The sequence below is a fragment of the Vidua macroura genome, chromosome 2 (assembly GCF_024509145.1).
Source record: "Vidua macroura isolate BioBank_ID:100142 chromosome 2, ASM2450914v1, whole genome shotgun sequence".
NCBI classification, from domain to species: Eukaryota; Metazoa; Chordata; class Aves; order Passeriformes; family Viduidae; genus Vidua; species Vidua macroura.
The window spans coordinates 48,233,370-48,255,666 of NC_071572.1; the positions used below are offsets into that span (position 1 = coordinate 48,233,370).

Genomic DNA, 22,297 nt, shown 5'->3' on the forward strand with positions numbered 1-22,297 from the left:
TTGTGCCCCTTAAAGGAGTTATTCAAGACCGATCTGGAAGCAACCCTGTTCCATGTGCTCTAGGATGACCCTGCCAGAGCAGGGAGGCTGGGCCAGGTGACCCAATGTGGTCCCTTACAACCTCACTCAGTCTGTGATCATATTAGGTAAGGCTATCAGCGTTTCCAAGAAACGAAACAAAACAAGTACATGCGCATCTCAAACACCAGTCGGGAACACACAGTGGTATTTCCTTTGCCCCTAGAGCACTGCTCCGTCCAGCCACGGCGGCGCAGCACCCGTGCGCTCCGAACGCTCCCCGGCCCCACAGAGCCCCCCCCGCCCCCGCAGCGCGGCCTCCCGGCCCGGCCCCGCCTCCCGGCAGCCCCCGCGCGCCGCCCGGCCTCGCGAGACTCTGGGTTCTCGCGACAGCGGGGCGCCGCCATCTTACCCGCTCGCTCGGGCGCTCGTTCTGTCGGGCGCTGCGGCTCAGGGCGGCGGGGGGGCCGCCCGTCCCGGACCGCACCGCCGCCGCACTCGGCCGCGCCGCCCTCCGGCAGGGGGGACCCGCGCAGTGCCCGGGACGCGCTCCCCGGCAGAGGAGCGGCGAGAGCGGGGCCCGCGGGAAGCAGCCGCTGCTCGACTGGTTCCGCCCCCTCCGTGTCGCTGGGCCTCCGGCCCCTGCCGGGCGGCCTCTGCCGAACCGGGAGGCGGCGGAGACTGCGGGGAGGCGCGGCGGGAGCCGGGGTGCCGGCCGGCGGGCGGCGCGGACCCCGCCGCCGGGGCTTCTGGTGTTGCTGCTGGCGGGGAGGCGGGGGGCCCGGGCCGCTCTGGATGGTGGTTAAAATGATCATAGAAAACTTCGAGGCGCTGAAATCCTGGCTCAGCAAAACCTTGGAGCCCATGTGAGTAACTGCGACCCTTACTCGCCCTCTTGCTCCCTCGAAATAAACCTCCTTGTAGAAGATGAGGATCCGCAGGGGCGGGAAGCGCGGTGCCGGCGAGTCCCGGGAGGGCATCCCGGGAGATGCCCTCTCAGCACCCTTCTTCCCTGGCCGTCGTGTGTGAGCGGCTGCGTGCATCGTTCTTGCGCTCTCCCGCTCTCCCGTCGCCGTCCTCGGCTGGGAGGTAGGACCATTTTCCTCCGGAGGATGCAGCTTCCCCCCCCTAGCGACCGCGTTCCTCTTCCCTTTGTAGCCCAGGGAGAGCGGGAGACGCTGTGTGTGCGTGTGCAGCTCGCTGTGCCCCGCGCTCAGCCCCCGGAGAGGCCACGTTAATGAGCACGGCCCGCCGCCCTGTGCAAGGGACATTCTCCGAGAGAGCTCAGGTGCCGCTGGGACGTCTTGCGGGCTCCTGGGATCTTCCCAGTAGCATTCGCTACAGACTCTTCGCACATCATTCTTGGTTATTTTGAGTATTTGACGCTCTCTGGTTTCCCTTCCCCCAAATAAAAATTGCATCAGTAGAGGACTTGGGAGTAGGAGCCCCAGAGAATAATTTGCCTGTTTGTGAATACGTGCGTGCTCTCTAAGTGAGTAAGTGGGGCTTTTCTGCAAATGCGTCTTCCTTCTCTGAATGGTATTTTAGTGGAACTGAAGTGTGAACTTAGTTCTAAAGGTTTATCTTCTGGAAGTATGGTGTCTACAGATGAAGGCGTGCACTTTTTTTGTCATTCTGAACCACTGTTTTACCATGACTGAATTAAATTTGCTGGAGTTGGATTTGGAGTTTGGATTAAATGAACTAGAACTCCTTAATTCAGCGTGGTGTTAACTTTTGCACTGAGGTGTTTGCTCACTGTACGTTTTTCTCTTGACTAGTTCAGATGGAGGAGCAAAATTTGCTTTTTTGCTTCCATAGCCATTAGTCAAGTATTTGTAGGTACAGATACAGTTTGTAGGGCTTATGCTGAAATAACTTGAAAAAGGTATAAAATGCTGGGACATTTTTAGGAGAGCTTCACTTGGGTTGTTATTGTATTTCTTTGGAGCTTTTTTTTTTGAGGTGGTGGTTCTCCTTTATTCCATAGTGTCTAATCCAGACCACACTGAAATAGATGAACTATGAATTTGCTTTCAGTGGTCTTTGAATTAGGCCAGCAACAAATTACACTGAGTGTCTTTGTTACAAAAGGTTTGACGTTTAAGAATTTAATTTTGAGGGGAAAAAAGGGCATCATATTGTAAAACTGTGGTTTGGGGGAGGTGAATTACTTTTTATCTTGGGTCATTATAATGCAATATGTTGTGTTCTGGGGTAATAAGACTTCCCTAGTCCTCTGCTGCATAATGCTCACTATTAGTTTCTGGGTACTTTCTTGTATGAATATTTTGTTAATGGCAATCAGCAGTTTGATGACAGTATTTTAGAGTGTGCTGGTTAAGAGGCTTGAAACATACTCGGGTTGTTCCACGTTTATTTGAATATTAGACCATGAGCTCTCTTAGCAATAGACAGCAGTTAAACGGTGAAATTGAGATTTTCAGCCTTTGTGATCAGTGCAATTTTCTGATTTTTTTCCACTAAGAAGACCTGTTAGGTTAAATGTGGTGTGTGAGCAGATCAAATGTGGTTGTTGTTTTGGAAAACTGTGGAGAGCTGGGGAGATGCTGGTCTGGAGGATGATGCATTTTTAGCTTTGGGAGGAAACAAACCGGCAGTGACTGTCATTCAGTTTTCTGCAGTGTCCTGTATAACTGCGTTGTTGAATAGATGTTTGAATTGGTGGGGATGTATTGTTCTTTCCTAGTAGTCAAAACTCCTGGAGGTGCTTTTGGTGTCAGCTGTCTGAAGTGTGTGACTACAGCCGTAGCTTCTGGCTGTATGAAAATTTCAGTGTGCAGCTACTACTAAAGAAGTAACTGTTGCACTACTAGTATAGTGAACTTCTAACTGCTGATCCTGGTTTTCCTGTACCCAAAAATGATTTTTGACCTGTCTTTTCCTGTTAATGAAACAAAAGTGCCAATTGTTGTCTAGCGGCTCTTTCAGAAACCTTTAGCTGCAAGATACGTGGCTTAACCTCCTAAGTACACTAAGAAAGACACCACTGTATTAGGTCATTATGGAGGTGGTGTCTTGGTGGTTTTAAGGAGAGAAGTGCATTTAAGAAGAAACCTAAATAAATTTTATACAGACATGTGTAGATTTGTATTTATGTGTTAGTTACCTAGAGCTGAGTAGTTATAACATGCTGCACTTTCGAAGTTGCCTTTTCCAAGGAGCTATCCTTTTTTAATCAGGATGTATAACTTGTTCCAAAGGCCATAATTCATGTACTTCTAAAACATAATGTTTCAGAATTAATATAGCAATAGCCACAAAAAATGTCTCATTTTATCTTTAAACAGTTCTAAAAATGCTGACTTCTTAATATAATGAAACAAGTGTGTTACATAATTATATGGACTGGACAAGATTTGGTTGTTGGACTGCTTTCACATGGAGTCTCTGGGAAGCACTGTTCATAGACAAGAATGTTTGAAGGGGAGAGATGGTGGAGAATTTAAGATTTGGAATTTTGTTAGTGGTAGGTTGTTGGGTTGGTTTGTTTGTTTTGGGCTACTCTAATGCCTTTGGCAAAGCCTTGGTGATCATCCATACAAAAAGGCCTTATATGAGTTTTGTCTTTTTGCAGTGAGGCAGAAACTGCAAATGCTGCCATGCTGGAGCATTTGCACAGTCCAGCTCCGTTTGAGGGGTAATAGGTCTGTAGGAGCTTTCTGCAGCTCTTCAAGAAGAGGCTGCTTTTGTGGTTTTGGAAATAACTCTTCGTGCAGAATTGCTAGATACACACACAGAGTCATTGCAGATACAGCCATGAAAATGTAATACCAGTACAAATAACGTGGCAAGAGGCTTTTTGTGCTGTGGCTACTGTGTGTTTGACTAGAATTATCTTGTCTATTCAACTCTAGTCAGCTCTGTAAAGAAGGCATTTGTTACCAGTCATCTTCGTTGCTTGCAGACAGCAATGAGCTAAGTTGCTAGCATTACACACTTTCTTGTTCGTGGCATGGTTTCTGTCAAGTGTTGGAAAATGTTAAACTTGGAATATTACTGTCTCCCTGTCACTTCTGATTTCTGTACTAGTGAGGCACTCACTGAGCCTGTCAATTGTGATGGGTTTCTTTCCTGCAAGCCCATTCCAGATACTCTATAAACTGTATATATAGTCCTTGCTGGAATATCAGGATCTGGCTTGGCAAAGTTCCAAGTAGGGATTTGTATAATTTTTTTTTTTCTTGAATTTGTTTGAATCTCTACTTGTGCAAAAGTAGCTTTTTGTACTAATGCTACACGAACAATTTCGCTTCTAAGACATTGTAATGTTCTCTCCCTTGCCCTAATTCTCTACACTGGAAAGTTTCCTTCGTTTTAATTACTTAGTGTAAAATAAATTAAATTGAAATATTTGCTGCCTGCTGAATTTTACTTTCAATTTGATTAAGGCTCCCGTATCTAATTTTTTTCCACTTCACTGTATTTACATTTTTGTGAAGGTTTATTCCTGTACTAAATCAAACTTGAAAAAAAGATGAAATGCCTACCGCAGCATTTATGTAGTATTTAGGCATACCTCATTGAAATGGGAAGGTATTTTGCATTGGTGAATTCTGTAAATGAATGTGGTGTGTAACCACTTGCATCAGATGGAATAAAATGAAAATTGTTTGAAGAATATTTTGAGTATATTTATCATTGGAATATTTTTTGGCAAGTGATCTGTGTCCTCTGGTGTTATGCCCTCGCTATTCTTTGTTTGTCAAGCTTTTCAGCCCTTTTTTTTTTGGCTTTACAGGTTACTGGCGAAAGGTAGCAAATAAAAATGGTTTAACAGTGGTGTAAGGAGTATACTAATAAGCCAGGATTGAAAGCAGAAATAAGTTAAAATGAAAAATGAAAAACCTTGTCATTCATTTCATGTGGCACATCATCCTACCAATAACACTCACTGGGCCACCATGAGATTGCTCTCATTTTCTATGAAACTTCCTAAGAAGTTCAGAAGCAATAAGCATTTCTCTTTATTTCACTTACTTTGTTAACACCTTGTGTGAAGCTATTTGTAACGAGGATAAATAAAGCACAAATGCACATCAGTGGTATGTAATTTTTAACACTAGTTATTTTTCTACATCTGCTATGAAACTTGATAGTCTGTTCACCTGACTCATGGAGAGCTACTGTATTTGAGAAATCAAGGTTCCTGTCTTAGAATGCCAATACTGCTAAGCTTCTGTGCAAAAATATTATGTTAGTATTAAAGGATTGGTATTATTAGGTATAGTTGAAAGCAGAAAATAAAAAGAAGAAAGTTACTTCTGTTGCAGGAAACCTTTTTTATTCTTGCAGTGAACATCAGCAGTGAAGTGAAACCCCTTTGACTGCACTGCAAGTCACAGAGACACTGTGATGAGTTTTGCTTTCTGCATTGAATGGGTGTTGGAGAGCAAGCAAGCTGACAGCTGTTCTTCCTCATGAGAGCTAGCTTGAGTCTAAGGGTGGTATTCTAGGCTGCCAATTACTGGTTACAGCTGTATGAACATGTCAGATCTGGGTATCAGAGTAATTTAGAACTGATTTAATGGCATCATTAGCTTGAATAGCAGCTTTGGAGGCTGCAGCGTTCCTCAGTGTGTTTCTATTGCTTTAAGTACTGTTAGAGAGTTAATTACAGTGAGTATAGTAAGAGTGGTCCTTCTCAGCTACTATAGTGTCTCAAGAGAAAAGTTGGATCTTGCTGAATGAGTTTGTCATTTGTTTTACTTACTGAAGTAAGTTTACACCATAGCTTTTTATAGTTTGGTGGTTTTTTTTTTTTTTTCTTTTTAGTAACAACAGAGTGGTGCAACTGCCTGAATTAGGCTCGCTGCACTGCCCAGTATGCTGTGTACATCTTTCTGCACCCACTCAGCCCTGCAAGTAGAAAGCATTTCTCTCTGCCTTCAAACACAGCCACGTCCACCTTGCTTAATGTCAAGAGCTGAGCAGTATTTTAGCAGTCGGTCTTCAGGCAACAAAACTAGACTCTGAAATTTAGGTTATTAACTCTCAGGATTAGAGTACAACAAATAGCATGCACCTACATGTTAATTCCTTTACAGCAACACCATTTGCTGCCTGGAGGACTACAGACATGCTTCTGAGGTTTCAGTGCGTTGTGGTAGTTTAAATTTGTCAAGGAACTAGTTTCAGGATTTGCAGCATCTTTTTGGTTTGTACATTAGTTTTAAAACTGAAGAAAAAAAATATCTCCTTGTGTAGTTCCTTTACATCTTAAAAAAGTAGTGTGTGCATACAGCGTAAGCTATGTGTTAATAAGGGCTTTTGAACATCCAGCTACACGACTAATATGTTCTTGCAAACACCTTTAATATCTATTCCATATATACTGCATTTCTCAGTTGAGGCTTAAGTCTGTAGTTGTCTGGTGATTAAAAAGTTGAAGTGGGTTCTTAGAACATATTTTATATTAAAAAAAATGTGAGTAGGTTAAAATGTGTTTAATGAATTGCAGAGTATTCAAATTAGAAGAAAATAGTGTACTGAGAGGTGACTCAGCCAAATTACTTTTCCTTTTTCAAATATAATTTACAACAAAAAAAATTAAGACTTAAATTTACCCTGACAGTTTCAGCTTTTCTGGTTTATTTTTATTTGAAACAGTAATTTCAAATAATGACTGCAAAACAACCTGAGGTCAGAAACATGGGGTTTTGAACTTTCCTGTGAGCTTTATTGAATTGTTCCTTCTGTGATTGAGCAAAATATTTAGGAATTGCTTTCCTTTTTGAGGGTTCTATATGTTGCATAGCAGTTGGAGGTATCCATATAATTCTCTGAAGAACGTGTAGAGATCTAACGAGAATTCTTCCATCAATGCCTGTATATTCGATACTGTTTATTAAAGCAGGATTACATGAGCAGTCTCCCTTGTTTAAGAGAGTGGAGTACGTACTGTGTATTTTCTGACTTAGAGAGTACAGACTGCAAAAGAGTATTACTAGAGGTAAAAACATTTAACATTGTTGGGAACAATGATATATATGGTTCAGAATATATGATCTATATTCAGAAATTGCCTTTAAGAAAGTGTTTGGTGTTTAATGGTAGTACACACTGGGATGTACTTGCAGCAGTGGAAATGAATTTAGATTACTCATGCCAGCTGGTGTTTGTTTGTTTGTTAAAGAAGACACAAAAATGAAAACAGGAGGAGAAATTTGTGATTACAGATGTGTATTAGTGCTTGCAGCACATGCCTACATTATGTTGAGGGGATAAAGATAGGGAAATCAGAGTTGAGAAATGTTTTTCAACATGCATCAATGAATATGACCATTTTTCTAGTAGCTGGGTGTTACCATAAGAATGAAGTTATGTATAAAATTCTGTCACACTTGTAATGCACAAATTGTGTCTATGGTGAAGACTGATGTACCACACTACATTTGAGTTTAGCTAAGGTTTCAAACCTGCATTTAATAACTGAAAATATATATAATTCATTGAGCAGTAGAATCAAAATACAAACTTTTTATTCAGTTTTCGAGCAGCTTAGAATATTTGAAATGTGTTGGTGGTATTCTCATTTTTCTGTGGTACCTGTTAAGGATCTTTCTCTATTATCTTTCAATCTGCAAGAATATAGCAGGATACATACATTGTATTATAAATCCTTGTGCTACACTGTACATTTGCTACCACATCAGCATGGGTGCCTTTACTGTTTTCTTTATTCTCACGTTACTTGTTAACAAAACAAAGTCAATTATAAAAGCATAAAATGCAAGACAAAGAGGTTTAGAAAAACTGACAAAGCTAGCTCAAAATCGGTGAAAAATCCATGTATGCACAACAGAGACAGAGCAAGCATATTGCCTATTATTCACACACAAAGGCTGCTATTCTCTAAGAAAATACTGTTAAACTAGAGAACATAAGATCTTGTTTATCAGAAAGCCTCAAGGCCCCATAATCCAAACCAACAGATTTTGACTAAACCAGTGGATGGAGAATTTATACAGAACATTTCAGAATTAAGTTTGAGTGAAAAAGTGGAAAGGAATTGCTTTTTAAAAATGCTCCCCCCAAACAAAATTATTAAAGATTATGTCTAGAAGTCTTGATAGCTATAAAGAAATTTTCAGGCAGACTTCCTTTATTCACAGTTTTGTAAACTTTAATTTTTTTTAACTTTGTGAGACCAGTTAGTCCTCTCTTCCACCACTTGAGGTTGCTAGCAATTTAATTTTAGCATCATCTTTAAAAAAGGCATTTTACAAGAGTTTGAAAAGCCATAAAAGATTATAGACTTGTTAGATTTATTTAAGATACTATCTAGAGAAACAGTCTTCACATTAGTGTGGAGAAAACAGATTAATTGTGGGGTTTTTTTCAAGCTTTGAAGAACAGATATAGACGAGACTTCTGTTTCAAGTCAGTAGCTAAAAAAGGATGTCAGCCTCTATCTGTATAGAGATAATTTGCAGTTTAATTTTAAGAAATTAAAATAAAGCACATAAAATCCTAGTGTTGATTTACAAAAGCATCTTCATATCTCACTCTGCCTCAAAACTCACTGTATTCATTATTGCTTAATTAGTGTGAATTGGAAATAATTTGCCTGTTAGTATTTTTAAAAAAATAGTATTTGTTAAGTAGCCAAAATGGAAAGCATGAACATTCTTATTGTAGAAATTCCCCTGTACACACTGAATGATAATAATAGTAGAATGAAGTATGATTCGTTTGCATTGTTCATATGTGGTCATACAGGGTGACAAATGTTGAAACGTGCATGAGTACACAGCAGAAAGTGATCCTATGGTTTGCAAACTGAAAGTACATTTTCACTGAGAATATTTTCATAAGCATATCTTGGAGTTGGGTGGATGACTTCAAGTCCTAGGTTGGACAGGATTGCTAAGATTTCCGAAGTCATCATTGCAGGGAGGATGAAAGCATTAACTGTTCATTATTTTTAAACATCATCTGTTTGTTTGGGTTTTGAGGTTTTGTGTGGTTTTGTGGGTTTTTTGATTTATTTTTTTGGGGAGGGATAGTTTATGGTTTGTTTATTTTGTTATGGTCTAGGTGGCTTTCCAGAGAAGATTTTCTGGTTTTATCCTGCTCCTGAAAGGGGAATTGCTTTAAACTGAATGTGAGGTTGTTGTATAGTCAGTGCTGTAGGAGCTGGAGAATTAAAACACATTGTATAGTTAAGAGCAGTAAGTTTTTACCTTCTAGACTGACTTGGGATATTTTTTTCCTCCTTTTTCTCCTTCCCCCCTCCCCCCCCACCCCACTAAATTTTGAGTCCACATGTCATTTAAGTAACTTGTAGTGGATTTTGAACGACAGCTGACTGTATTATCGTATGAGAACCAAATTTATGGAAATTGAAATTAAAAAGGGAAAACTGAGGATAATCATGTGAAAATTGGCTGCTCCCCACCTGTCATGATGCAAAACAGCACATTAATTTTCCATGGCACAATTCAGCTTGAAACTGGGAAAGTATTGAAAATCTGAAGTGCCATTGAAGTTGTGTGACGAAACAGTAACTTTTCAAATTCAAGGATTGAGAGGTTATGAAATACTGGTCTTAGGGCCTGCTGAAGGCTAAGAGAGAACCCTCATTACAGCCTATGATGAATACTGTTCAACAGTGGGCTTTTAGATAATCTGCTTGTCTGATGTGCTCAGGTGCTTGCAGCATTAAAGAGTCCTACTGCTCTCACTGTAGGAGGTTGTGTTAATTTGTGCACTGACTTGGTGCTCGGACTATATTTTCTTCTGGACAAAGAATTGTTAGACCTGAATGGGGCAAACTAGATGTGAAAAATTTCTGAAGAATTTTAAGTCAGTGTGCAGTCTGGTTTTTGATTAGCAGTATGTATTTTCATTTTGTTCATTTAGTGTCCATGGGTTCTTTTTCAATGATTATGAGCTTCTGTTTCCTGTATCCATAAATAATGCAGACTAACATGGAATACAGTGGTACATCCACTAGCAGCCCAAGTTCGTTTTTCAGCATGAAATTCTAGTATTGCCTGCTTTCTGAAGGATGCTGGGTTATGTTTGAAGCTCTGACCTTTAACTTCAGGGCTCTCTGTGTTGGGCCCAGGCTATCCATGAGTTATGCTGACAGATAGGCTTCTTTTGCTTAGCAGATATGTTTGCATGAGGGATGTTGTTTGCTGTGCAGGAGATAAGTTTCTCTGGTGAGAGGAATTAGGTGGTGTGATATGTTTGTTTAGGGACTTAGGTTCTTTTGCCCAGTGTCCAAAATAATGTATTTTCAATTATCAACATTTAGATTAATAATTAAGCTTCAGTATTTGTATCTTACTCATTGTGGAAGGGATTTCAAACTTCTTATTCCTGTATTATGACTGTTGGACCTCTATGCTAGAGCAGTATTTGTGTAGTGTTCATATTTGGTGCAACTCCCTGACCATGGATTAATTTTTCTTATTGGTTATTTTTGCTAGAAAGAATGTACAGTTAGGATGCATCAATGCATTTTTTTTTCTTCTTGTTATTCTTCAAATATTATTACAAACTTTGATGACCACTCAAATAAGTTGTCTTTGTCACATGACCAGTATGCATCCATTCAACCTTACGGGGTTTGTGGGGCCTGAAGTCTTCCTTTGGTATATGCTAAATAAGGAGATTAAGTTGTTTAGGAAAGTATCTCAGTATTTCATAGTTACTCTTTCTGAAACACGAATGGTTTTATGCAGTAGTCTCACTTGATTTGGCAGGCTTTAGGACACCACCACAAAGTTCATTGTAGATTCCTATTTGTGAAACATTGTAAAAAAAAATATGCCACTTATATTAAATAATGTTCTACTGAATGTGGATACATGGCTTTCTTCATTCTAAGTTCTTTGTTAATGTGCATAAGACCATAAACTTCTACACTGAGGTGCTCTGTATTTAATTGTAGGTTGAATTCTGAATTCAGATGCCAAATGGATAATGATCCCCTAAATTTCCCTCCATTTTCAGTGTACCTCTTATGGAAGTGTCTGTTACAATATATGAATTTAGGCTTTTGAAACCTAGTTTGAAAGTGAAAAAATCAAGTTTCAGTTTCCATGGTGTTGATATGTAAGTAGTAATAAGAATGTTCAAAAGTGTATTTAAGAGAACACTCGAGAGTCTAATTTTTTTTTGTTGTTGTAGTATAGATCACTTCTACTGTATCGCTGTATTAATTTCTAATTGGATAGACCAACTTTTCCCAGATAACAGTTACTCAGTGTTATGTTCAGAGTTATTGATTCCATCTTTGAGGAGTTAGGGAAGTATCCATTGTCTTTGTTTTTAATACGAAACAGTTAGGCAGTTGAGGCTGTTTCTTATGAAACATTTTGTTCTAGTTAGCTCTGATGTTCTCTATGCAGTATTGTTAGGAAATATTCTAGGCAATTGTTCTCTTGAAAAGAAAAGCAATACTTAGAAATGTTATCTATCTGGACTCTGTTTTGAAAAATACACCTGAGTATTTTTCAATTGCTTTGGTAGGAAATTATTTTCCCTGAATGTGTACAGGTCATACTAGTTTCAGACATTAATTTCTGTAATTAAATTGCTTTTTTTTTCTAACTAATCTATTTGCAGATGTGATGCAGATCCATCTGCCCTAGCTAAATATGTTCTGGCTTTGGTAAAGAAGGATAAAAGTGAAAAGGAACTGAAGGCATTGTGTGTTGATCAGCTGGATGTATTTCTTCAGAAAGGTATGGGCTTTGTCGTAACAATTAAGATTGAATGAAAATTCTGTCTTGTTCAATTTATTCAAGCAATCATTTACCATAGAATTGGGCTTTGATCTCTTTATTAGCTTTGTTACTTTGTAGAACGTAATTCAATTTTCATAAAGTAATTTTAAAAGGCCCAGGTGTATAGGTTAGCACGCATATATTAGGTATATGTTTTGTTAGTACTCACAGAGGCACAGAATCATAGAATGGTTTGGGTTGAAAGGGACTGTAAAGGTCCTGTAGTTCCAACCCCCTGTTCTGGGCAGGGACATCTTGCACTGGACCAGGTTTATCAGGGCCTTGTCTGACCTGGTCTTGAATGCTTCCAGGGCTGGGGCATCCACAGCTTCCCTGGGCAAGTATTGAACCTCTGTATATATATGCCAGAAATTTTTTTCCAGATGCTTTATTAAGAGACATTAAATAATTTGAGAATTGAAAACTTTTGTGAAACATTGTTCATTATTGATATTTTTTGACTCTATAAATGTCCTTTTAAAATATAAATTAGGAACACAGTATTTAAAGAAAAGACTCTTTGTTGTTTTGCTGAATGCAAAGTTGCTTGTCTGGGTTTTTTGGGGTTATTTATTTATTAATTTTTTTAAAGCAAATGTTAACCATGGTTTTGTATAATGGATATTTGTACGCTCTTTACTTTTAGAAACTCAGATATTTGTGGAAAAACTGTTTGATGCTGTGAATACAAAAAGCTACCTACCTCCACCAGAACAGCCATCATCAGGAAGCCTGAAAGTAGAATTTTTTCAGCACCAAGAAAAAGAGACAAAGAAGGAAGAGGTGGGCATTGATTTTAATTTACATGTACATCTTTTTCCTCATTCATGTTATTTGCTTAGGTGTTCAACTTCATAGTGTTTATTAGTAATAGTTATTATCAATTTATTATAGTTTATATCGATAATAATTTATAGTTATTAATATTATTAATAATTACATGACAGTGTTAAAATAAGTAATAAGATTTGTGCTTGGCATGTTGAGCACTGCGGCACAATTTTTCTAACGCAAGTGGTTGTTTCAAACGTAAACCAAGGTGGTTTTGCTGAGGCAAAGGTAAATGAGATTATTTAGTAGTGTAGGAGCTGCAGTGCAATCTGCATTAGTTCTCTGGTCAAAATTGCTGTTGTAGCTGTGCTGCACTTTAATTCTCCACAAATTCAGGCTGCCATTCTAAATTGCAATTCTCATTCCTTCAGCCGCTTGATCCAGATAACATCCTTTTGTCACAAATGTTTATGTTGTTCATTGAGCCAGAAGAGTAACTTTGTGCTTTTCAATAGCAGCCCAAGTTTGCCTACATGGAAGTGTTTTAAGTGTGAACTGAACTAAATAACCTGCTGATGAAAAAAAGACTTTGGTGTTGGTTGTTTAATATCCATGCCTTCTCAAATTCTCCCAAAGCCTTAATACGGTTTTTTGTCTACCTGCAGTAAAAGCAGTTATATTTTCAGTGCAGCACTATAAAGATTATTTTATTTTCTCTCAAACAGGGCTTTGAATATTCCTAGAGATAGAAATAAACATGTTATGAAGATTCTGTTATTATGTTAGAGACTAAAGTATTTAATTCCAGTGTTACTGCTGATTGCTCAGTGTTCAGAGTTTTTGGTTTTATTTGGTTATGCAGAAGTCTGCATTTTAGTGTACTCACGTTTTGATCTAATATATATGCTTTGAATTCAGATAGTTAAAGAGGAAGAGCGAGAGAAAAAGTTCTCTAGAAGATTAAATCACAGCCCTCCTCAGTCAAGTTCTCGCTACAGAGACACCAGGTAAAAATAATTGTTTAACCCCTTGTATTATATCAGTAATCAGATGGATTTGGATTTTTTCCTGAATTAAATACCTTGTTTCTGTGTTGTTATCTAGTAAGCATAAAAAGAAGGCTTCTGTTGCTTTTATGCATATGTAGTTAAGTGGTGAGTGTGTGTAAGTGTAACCTGTCTCTCGAGTTGTGCAGAGCTATTATCCCTGGAGTTTTAGGAGTAATTCTGGTGTTAGATTTGTGGTTTATATTGCAATATTTATTCTGCTTGATATTGAGTTTGAATTTTGATTTAGAAGCGTTCCCTTCAATAAGTCTTGGTATTTCCAACTTGGGAAATGTAGTATTGGGCAGAAACAGAAATTTATATATCTTTTAAAATCTTAGGTATGGTAAAAATAAAATGAATAAGCAAAATTAATTTTAAAATCCTTCTGAGAAGAAAGAAATAGCCTTAAGTTACATACAATTCATAACTCTTCTCTAGTTTTCCATTGACATTTCTTAAAGTTTTTAAGTAGTTGAGATTTTAAATTATGGCTTCATAAATCTTGTAATTAACCTCTAATATTGCATGTTTAGAAGCCGTGATGAAAGGAAAAAAGATGAACGTTCTCGGAAGAGGGATTATGACCGAAATCCTCCCAGAAGAGATTCCTATAGGGATCGATACAACAGACGGAGAGGGAGGAGTCGGAGCTACAGCAGGAGTCGAAGTAGGAGTTGGAGCAAAGAGAGGTTGCGGGACCGTGATCGAGACCGGAGCAGAAGCCGGAGCAGAACGCGAAGCAGAGGTACCAACAGTTGGTCTCTAAAATACGGTGAATGTTTTCTACAAAATTTAGAAACTTAACTTGAAAATTATGTTCAAAATGTACTAGAATTTCAGCTATTGTTCTTGTTCCTTTATTCAAATTTAGCTTTGTTTTCTGGGGAAATGAGGCTTCTGTGATTCTGTTCTCAGTGTCTGCTTTCCACTCTTACCCTCTGTTCTTCTTTAATACCTTCGTGTTGAGGTGGCTGTGCTGGCCACTTTTAAGCATTGTTGCAACAGAGGCAGAAAAATACAAGTTATTTCCATTTCATTAAGTTTTAGGAAACTCAGAATCTGGTTTAGGGAGAAATTAATACTGTATTAATAAAGGTGGAACTGGCAGAGAAATTGCCTGTTAGGCAGTAAATGACTTGTCAAGCAGAACAGTACAGATCAGTTCTTTTGATCTTGTCCCCTCTTTAGTGTCATAGGTGAAGGGCTGAAATCCTTACAATAAATACTTGAATTTGTGCACCTATCTGTAGGACTTCAGGCTTCAATACAGTAGTTTGCAGAATTAAACGTCTTTGAAAAGGGGATTGCTTTTTCAACTGAAAAGAGTGCTTTTTCCCTCAATAGTTTTTAATGGTAAATTGGAAAAGAGCAGTGAAAGTAATTTTATATCTTTGTCCCGTCTTAGACAATGTATGGGTAAAAAACAGTCTGGTAGAACTCTCCTGTGTATTATTTTTCTTTCTGTAGAACACACCTTAGTAACCCAGCCTTAAAACTAGGAATGCATATTTCTGAAAATATGAGAATAGATATTTTCCAGACAACTTACTAAGAGGCAAATTAAATAACATACAGCAGTTTAACTAAAAGATTACAACATTATTAAATCTTAATTTAAGGATTACTTGCACAAACTGAAATGACAGTACCTTATGGACAATATTTTATAGTGAAAGCTTTGTTTCTTTTTCTTAGAACAGGAAGAAAAGCCTGTTTTACCCACACTGATGAGCCCTCTTTAAGATATTACATAATGTTCCTTTAATGTGGAGTTATTTAAATCTATTAACTTATGTCATGACATAACTAGTCTGTCTTAATTGGGATACTAACATTTTATTTGGTGGTAATACTAGAAGACGAAGAGAATTGTTTGTATGTATTCAGAATAAAAGGTCATTTTACTTGCTTTATCTGCCCAGGAGTGTTCCACACCTGTCAAGCATTATTATTATAATGCAATAAATACATGCATTTGAATGCAACAGAAAATGAAGATCAACAAAATGAAGATACAACAATAGCATTTTCTTGAAACATTAAAGATTTGTAACTTTTATCGTATTTTCAAGCCATGGTTACCCTTTTCTTGCTATTGCTTCCCTTTATTCAAAAAACTTTCCATCTGAAGTTCTTACAGTACATGCATCACTAAAGAAGATGTACTCTGCCTGAAGTTAAATAGGGTATCTTCTCTACTGTGGATATATGTTATTTAAATAGCCCAGGGCCTGACTATGTACTTCACAGATTATTATTTTTCTGGTTAAACCTTCAAAATGTAAAATAATGGAATAGTTAAGGTTAGTGGAGACCTCTGAAGGTGGTGCAGTCTAACACCTTTTATCAAAACAAATAAACTGGAGCAGGTTGCTTGGAACCAGCTGGGTTATAAATAACTCCAAGGCTGGAGACTCCACAGGAACTTTGGGCAACCTGTAAAATATTTCAATTATTGTACATATGTATTGAGTTGATATGGAGTAAAGATATTTAGAGTAGTGGCTGCTTCTGGTGAAAAGGTGGATAAGGAATTATCCAGTATGATTTTTTTTTTTTTTATTTTTATTTTTTATTTTTTTTTTTTTTTAAATTACAGAAAGGGATTTAGGAAAGCCAAAATATGACATGGATAGAACAGATCCATTAGAGAACAACTATACTCCAGTTTCTTCTGTGACAAATATTTCATCTGGCCACTACCCTGTCCCTACACTGAGCAGTACTATTACTGTTATTGCTCCTGCTCATCATGGAAACAACACTACTGAAAGTTGGTCAGAGTTCCATGAAGAGCAGCTGGACCACAACTCCTATGGACGACCTCCACTGCCAAAGAAACGCTGTAGAGATTATGATGGTAAGACATTTTAATGTTTTAATTGCTTCCTGCAGCTATGATTGTCCCCTTTCTGAAAAGATTGAGGTAATTCACCCTTCTTTTTCTGATCTTCTCTACTATAGTGGGGTTTTTCTATTGCACATTTCTTGATTGCAGATTTTACCATGTTACCACTTCTTACTGACTTCAGACAGCTTGCTCTTTTAGTGTTTGTCTATTTTTTTTACTTGCTAGGAATATTTTGTATAAATTAAAAACAGTATATTAAAAATCATTTTAAAAATCCAGTTTTACCCAGGTTTTTTGTCTTAGGTCATGTTCCAATCAAATACTGTATTTGGTGGTTTTAACAATGGTTAGCACGTTACTGATCTCATCCTATTTCATTCTATCCTATCTAATAGACAATTTTTAACTAGAAAGGTCTAGAGCTGAAACTTCCCAGGCTCATTTCATTCTGAGTAGGTGTTTCTTTAAACTGGCTAGGTTTTCATTTACCTCTGTCTTAAGCTTTCATTTCAAATGTCCTGTGCCAAATTACGCACTAGGGGCTGCTGCAGCTGGCAGTGCCTTAACTAAACTCAGCTGGTCAACCTGTGAGCTCAGGAGAGTTTAGATCTTCCTGTAAAGTTGCTTCTGAGGGATTTTGTTGTTGCTGTTATTGCATACCACAACGAGGAGTTTAAGTTCTAGGCCAGTTTACATTCAGAACCCTGATTAGAATTTTTTTTTAAGTAAAAAAATGGGAAACTGAGCTTTCAAGTGGTGGCAGAGTTGTACTTAGGAAGACTAGCTTTGCCACTGTAGATCACAGCAATATGGAGCAAGTGGAATTGTGAATGTGTCATTTTGTTTTGAAGTTTTCTCTCTTCAGTGGCTACATGTTTCCATCATACTGCTCTTACTTTCAAATTTTCAACTTTACCCTCTACTGAACTTCTGTTTTTGTTTAACATTTCAATTTAATATGCTCTATAACTCTTCCTGAGGATGACATAATACATACTGCTTCTCCACATCATGTTTTGAGGAAGTGGGCACTCCTCTTTCTTCCTGTTTTACCAGAGGATGTTTCAGCCTTTTCCCTGTATTGCACTGACTGGTATTTTGGTGTTGTTTCTGTGGACACTGTTGCTAAACAACAGATAATAATAGAACAGTCTGGGCTAGAATGTCCCTATTAAAGTCATCTAGTCTAGCATCCCTACAGTAAGCATGGTCGTCTTCAAGGAGGTCTTGTTACTCAGAGCCCAGTCCAGTATGACCTTGAATGTTTCCAAGGATGGGGCATCCACCGCTTTTCTGGCCAACCTCTTCCACTGTTTAATCACCCTCATTATAATAATTTCTTTTTCTTATATTTGCTTTGAACCTACCAAAAAGTTCGAAATACAAAGTCTGCAGTGAGTACTTAAATTCACTGCTCTGAGCCTTCTTTCCTTCAGTCTGAACAGACCCAACTCTCAGACCTTCCTCATAAGAGAGGTGCTTCAGGCTTCTGGTAGTTTTTGTGGCCCTCCTCTGACCTCCTTCTGTGTTTGACTTGTGTGTAAAACAAAAGAGGTGAATGTGTATTCATTTTTATTTATATATATTTAATATTTACAAATGCATATGTTATATGTAAACATTAAACTGTGGCAAATGTTTACAATGTTTCCTGAAATAATTGCAAAAGAGGAAAAAAATGAGTGAATTTGCTCATATTCTCAATCCTAGCCTCTGCACTTTTTGCTTAGAAACAAATCGGTTTTGTTAATATGGTGACATCTAGAGTTCATTTTTTGCTTTCACCATTTGTTATAATACAGTGCAGAATTATTTCTTCAAGAATAATTAAACACATTTGTCCTGGCAAGTTTCTGCAATGTCTGTGTGTGCTGACTGCTAAGAATAAAGTTAAACAGTTAATTTCATTTTCTAATCTAAACTTCTGCTGTTATGTGGAGCTCTTAATTTACAAACCACCACATTATTACACATTGAATGTCTTGTATCTACCCTGAATCGAGCTACAGCTGAATACTAACATCAATTCTTTTTGATATTTCAGAGAAGGGTTTCTGTATGAGAGGAGACATGTGCCCTTTTGATCATGGAAGCGATCCAGTAGTGGTAGAAGATGTGAATCTTCCTGGCATTCTGCCTTTTCCAGCACAACCCCCTGTTGTCGAAGGACCACCTCCTCCTGGACTTCCTCCCCCTCCACCAATTCTCAGTCCTCCTCCTGTTAACCTTAGACCTCCAGTACCACCACCAGGCCCCTTACCACCTAGCCTTCCACCTGTAACAGGTAATTAAAAAAGATTAAACCCCATTTTTTAATAGAAAAGCCTGGATCTTACTTGAACTGTACGCAGTGCAAAAAGCTGTTTTGAAGAATCCCAGCTGTATTATGTAAAGCTGAACTGTGCTCTACTATGGCATAGCTTACCTCAAAATTATTCTGTCTGATGATAATTGTTGCAGAGTTGGTTGTTCTAAAATGCTGCACGCTAAATGTGACTCTTTAATATGGAATTATATCTTCATTGTATTTAAGCAAAAGCATGACATGGCAAAATTCAATTCCTTGAGTTATTACAGGAGAGGTTGTCCAAAACTGACTACTGTCAAAGAAGGGAAAATTCTGGAAACAACTGATCCTTACTGTTTTATTCATAATAATAGAAGTAAAGATAAGTCATGACCACATCAAATTTATACCTGAAAATATCATTTGGGATTAATTTTAAAACTAAACTTGTAAAGTAACTAAGAAATGGTCTCGGCTTTGTTTACAGTTTCACTGGAAAGTACTTCAGCCGAAGCACTAAAAATTACATGAAAACTTACGTGCTTGGCTGTCATTTATAAAGTAGTTGAAGTTTAGTGCTCAGTTGCCTTGTGTGTTAGATTAGTTTTATGTGATTATTCCTTTCTCTCTTTTTTTCTAACTTAGGTGTCCTACTTGCTAAAATTATTTAGGCGTAATTGATATTTGATATTGCTTAGAAGTTTCTTAAACTGTTTTAATTTCCTGTTGACAGTATATTTAAGAAAGTTATGAATGAATGCATTTATTTCAGTTAATATAGAATGTAACTTCCTCTGGTTTGGTCAGTTCTGCCTTACATGCTGTTTTCAAATCTGGTTCACAAGTTCAGATACATCACTTTGTAACTTTTTCCAAAACCTGCTCTTGTCAACTATTAAACTGAATTGGGCTTGACTGCTTAGCTTTGAAAGAGTCACATGATCTGTTTTAAAAAAAGTCAAACCAACCAAACAAAAAAAACTCCCTAAATTTTAAGAAGCATTCCATTAGAGTTGATGGTTTCTTCTTGAGTGTTTGGGAACATAATTTCAGTCAAGTTAGTTATTGTCATCATAGCATATTTTTGTAATATTAAAAAAGACTTTTTTACTTCAAAAATAGAATTTGTTTCTTTGATCAGCTTTTATTGAGCTTTAAAATGCTTCATTTGGTAAAGATGAATACTGATCTAGCAATTAAATTTTACTTGTATAAGGAAGGTGTTTGAAGAAATGTTAAATGATTCAAATGCTTTTCTGTTAATCCAAGTTCTGAGTCATTTGCTCTTGGGGGTGGTTTCATGTGAATTTATGGTACAGCATCAAGTCTGCACATGTGCGCTCTCAGCCCTTTTTTTTTCTTAAATAACCTTAAAAGCATTTCAGAACAGTTTCCTTATGAGGGGAGTGTAATGAAAGTGTAGTGGATAGTAAATGAATGCAGGATTTTCCTTTGTTTTTGACAGGACCACCCCCTCCCCTTCCACCATTGCAGCCTGCTGGCATGGATGCCCCCCCAAACTCAGCAACCAGCTCAGTTCCTACTGTTGTTACCACGGGTATTCATCACCAGCCGCCTCCTGCTCCACCCTCTCTTTTTACAGCAGGTGTAGTACTGAGGCTTTGCCCACAAGGTTTGCTAAATAGAATAACATTGATTCATATTATACTGTACTTTATAGAGATTATAATGTCATTTTTTGGGAGTATAAGTTTGTATCGTATAGATTGTGACAGTAAATTAACATCCTTCTTTTCAGACTTAGTTCAAGACTGAAGTAAAATATGCCTATAAAGTGTGAATTTTTACTGGAGAGTAAAAATAGTTTCAATGTGTTTAAGCAGAAAACTTGGCATGACCATTTTTTATGATAGTGGTTATACAACTCTTTTATTGTAACTATCTTGTAATTAAATTAAATATTATATCTGCAACCTTAAGGGTTTTAACTGCAATTTATTTTAATTAGACAATTTCTTTGTTACCAGAAACGTATGATACAGATGGCTATAATCCAGAAGCTCCAAGTATAACAAATACTTCAAGACCTATGTATAGACATAGAGTACATGCCCAAAGACCAAATTTGATAGGACTCACATCAGGTGATATGGATCTACCACCCAGAGGTATGCTCTCAAAGCTATACTTAGTTAGTTTAGCTGATTTTCTTACATTAATGCAGGTTGAAGAACTTTCCAGAGAATACTGGAAAATACAGCATTTTCCTAAAATCTTCTGGAATTAAGAGATGTTTAGTTGAATAGGGAACTATGTCTATAATTGCTTTGTGTGTGCATTTTTACTGGTAGAATGAAATCTCTCATTAGAATATTGCACAGTTTACTGTTAGCTGTAGAAACTGGTCACACTGTATGTCTTTTGTACAGAACAATGTTAATATTTCTATAGCAGAATCTCAGGATGATTTTTGCTAGAGAGGAGGGAATCATTTTTATCTGTTAGCAGTTTTATGCACGAATAATCTTAACCTCACAGTTCCTGTGGTCCTGAGAAGAAACAGCAGCACACAATATAAGAATGGAAGAGGGATAAAACCATTTTTAATGTGGTTTTTATTTGCATTTGTATGTATTTCTATTTAATCTTACTATGTTTTTGTTGGTGTATTTTCAGTGAGGAGTCCCCCAGTGTGATTCCTGTTCTTCAGCAAAAGTGACTCCTTTCCCAGTCCATTCTTAAATCTTGCTCCTAGGTGTTATTGCCCTGGAGTACTGTGCATTTCCTGTCATGACCATTTTTGTATATGTCATCTAATAGTAGAATGGAGGTGTTAGCTGGAGTGGTGTGAGCCTCAGAGTATTGCATGGGACATTGTGAATCATTGTGAATCAGAGCGCAGTCATCTCAAGGCAGATGCCTTCTGTCACACCTCTTTTGTTTTCTGTATGTGTGATGTTACTGTCACAAAATGAGTGCTTTTAGCTATTTTGATCTGTCAGAACATCTGTTGATAGTTAAGAAGTCTGTGACCAAGGTTTGATTCAGTCAGAACAAGAATCATAGTAATTTCAAAATAAACAATTGTGCTTTTCAGTGCAAATTCAGTGTGAGCAGAATACTCTTACAATCAAATGCACAGAAAATAAATTTTAAAAAAAGTAAAATCTTCTCATCTATTTACAGAAAAACCTCCTAATAAAAGTAGTATGAGAATAGTAGTAGATGCTGAATCCAGGAAAAGAACAATTGGTGCAGGGGATGGTGGAGTTCCTACAAAGAAGACTTGGTTTGACAAGTGAGTGACTGTTAACGCAGTATTGCCTTAAGAGCTGGAATTTCATTAACTGCTATACTGTAATCTGAAACATATATATATATATATATATATATATATATATATAAAAATTACAAGCAAGTGAAACTGTGAGTACACTGATGGTACTAAAGTAAATCATACTATAGTGTGAGCTGTATTTATTTGACTGTCTTCTATCAAAGGTAGTATACAGATAGATGAAGTTGCTTTGGATGATACTAAGATCTGTTCCGTGAAAGGTGGCGTGATATAAGAAACAGGGTAGCTGCAGTGTGATGG

At 37.6% G+C, this 22,297-nt stretch overlaps 1 protein-coding gene across 5 annotated transcripts in view; it reads left to right on the forward strand.

The window, feature by feature from the left end:
- Positions 1–506: 506 nt before the first annotated feature.
- The window catches only part of RBM26 (RNA binding motif protein 26), a 51,573-nt gene continuing 29,782 nt past the window's right edge, over positions 507–22,297 (forward strand). The window contains exons 1-10 of one of the 5 annotated variants that reach the window (XM_053969361.1): positions 507–884; positions 11,620–11,738; positions 12,427–12,563; positions 13,470–13,558; positions 14,134–14,372; positions 16,200–16,460; positions 18,496–18,735; positions 20,204–20,371; positions 20,727–20,867; positions 21,886–21,997. In XM_053969361.1, coding sequence (XP_053825336.1) covers positions 814–884; positions 11,620–11,738; positions 12,427–12,563; positions 13,470–13,558; positions 14,134–14,372; positions 16,200–16,460; positions 18,496–18,735; positions 20,204–20,371; positions 20,727–20,867; positions 21,886–21,997 — 1,577 coding nt within the window. In that variant the 5' untranslated portion in view covers positions 507–813. The remainder of the gene's footprint in view (positions 885–11,619; positions 11,739–12,426; positions 12,564–13,469; positions 13,559–14,133; positions 14,373–16,199; positions 16,461–18,495; positions 18,736–20,203; positions 20,372–20,726; positions 20,868–21,885; positions 21,998–22,297) is intronic. The other 4 variants (XM_053969374.1, XM_053969386.1, XM_053969364.1 and 1 more) reach the window with 4 other exon arrangements.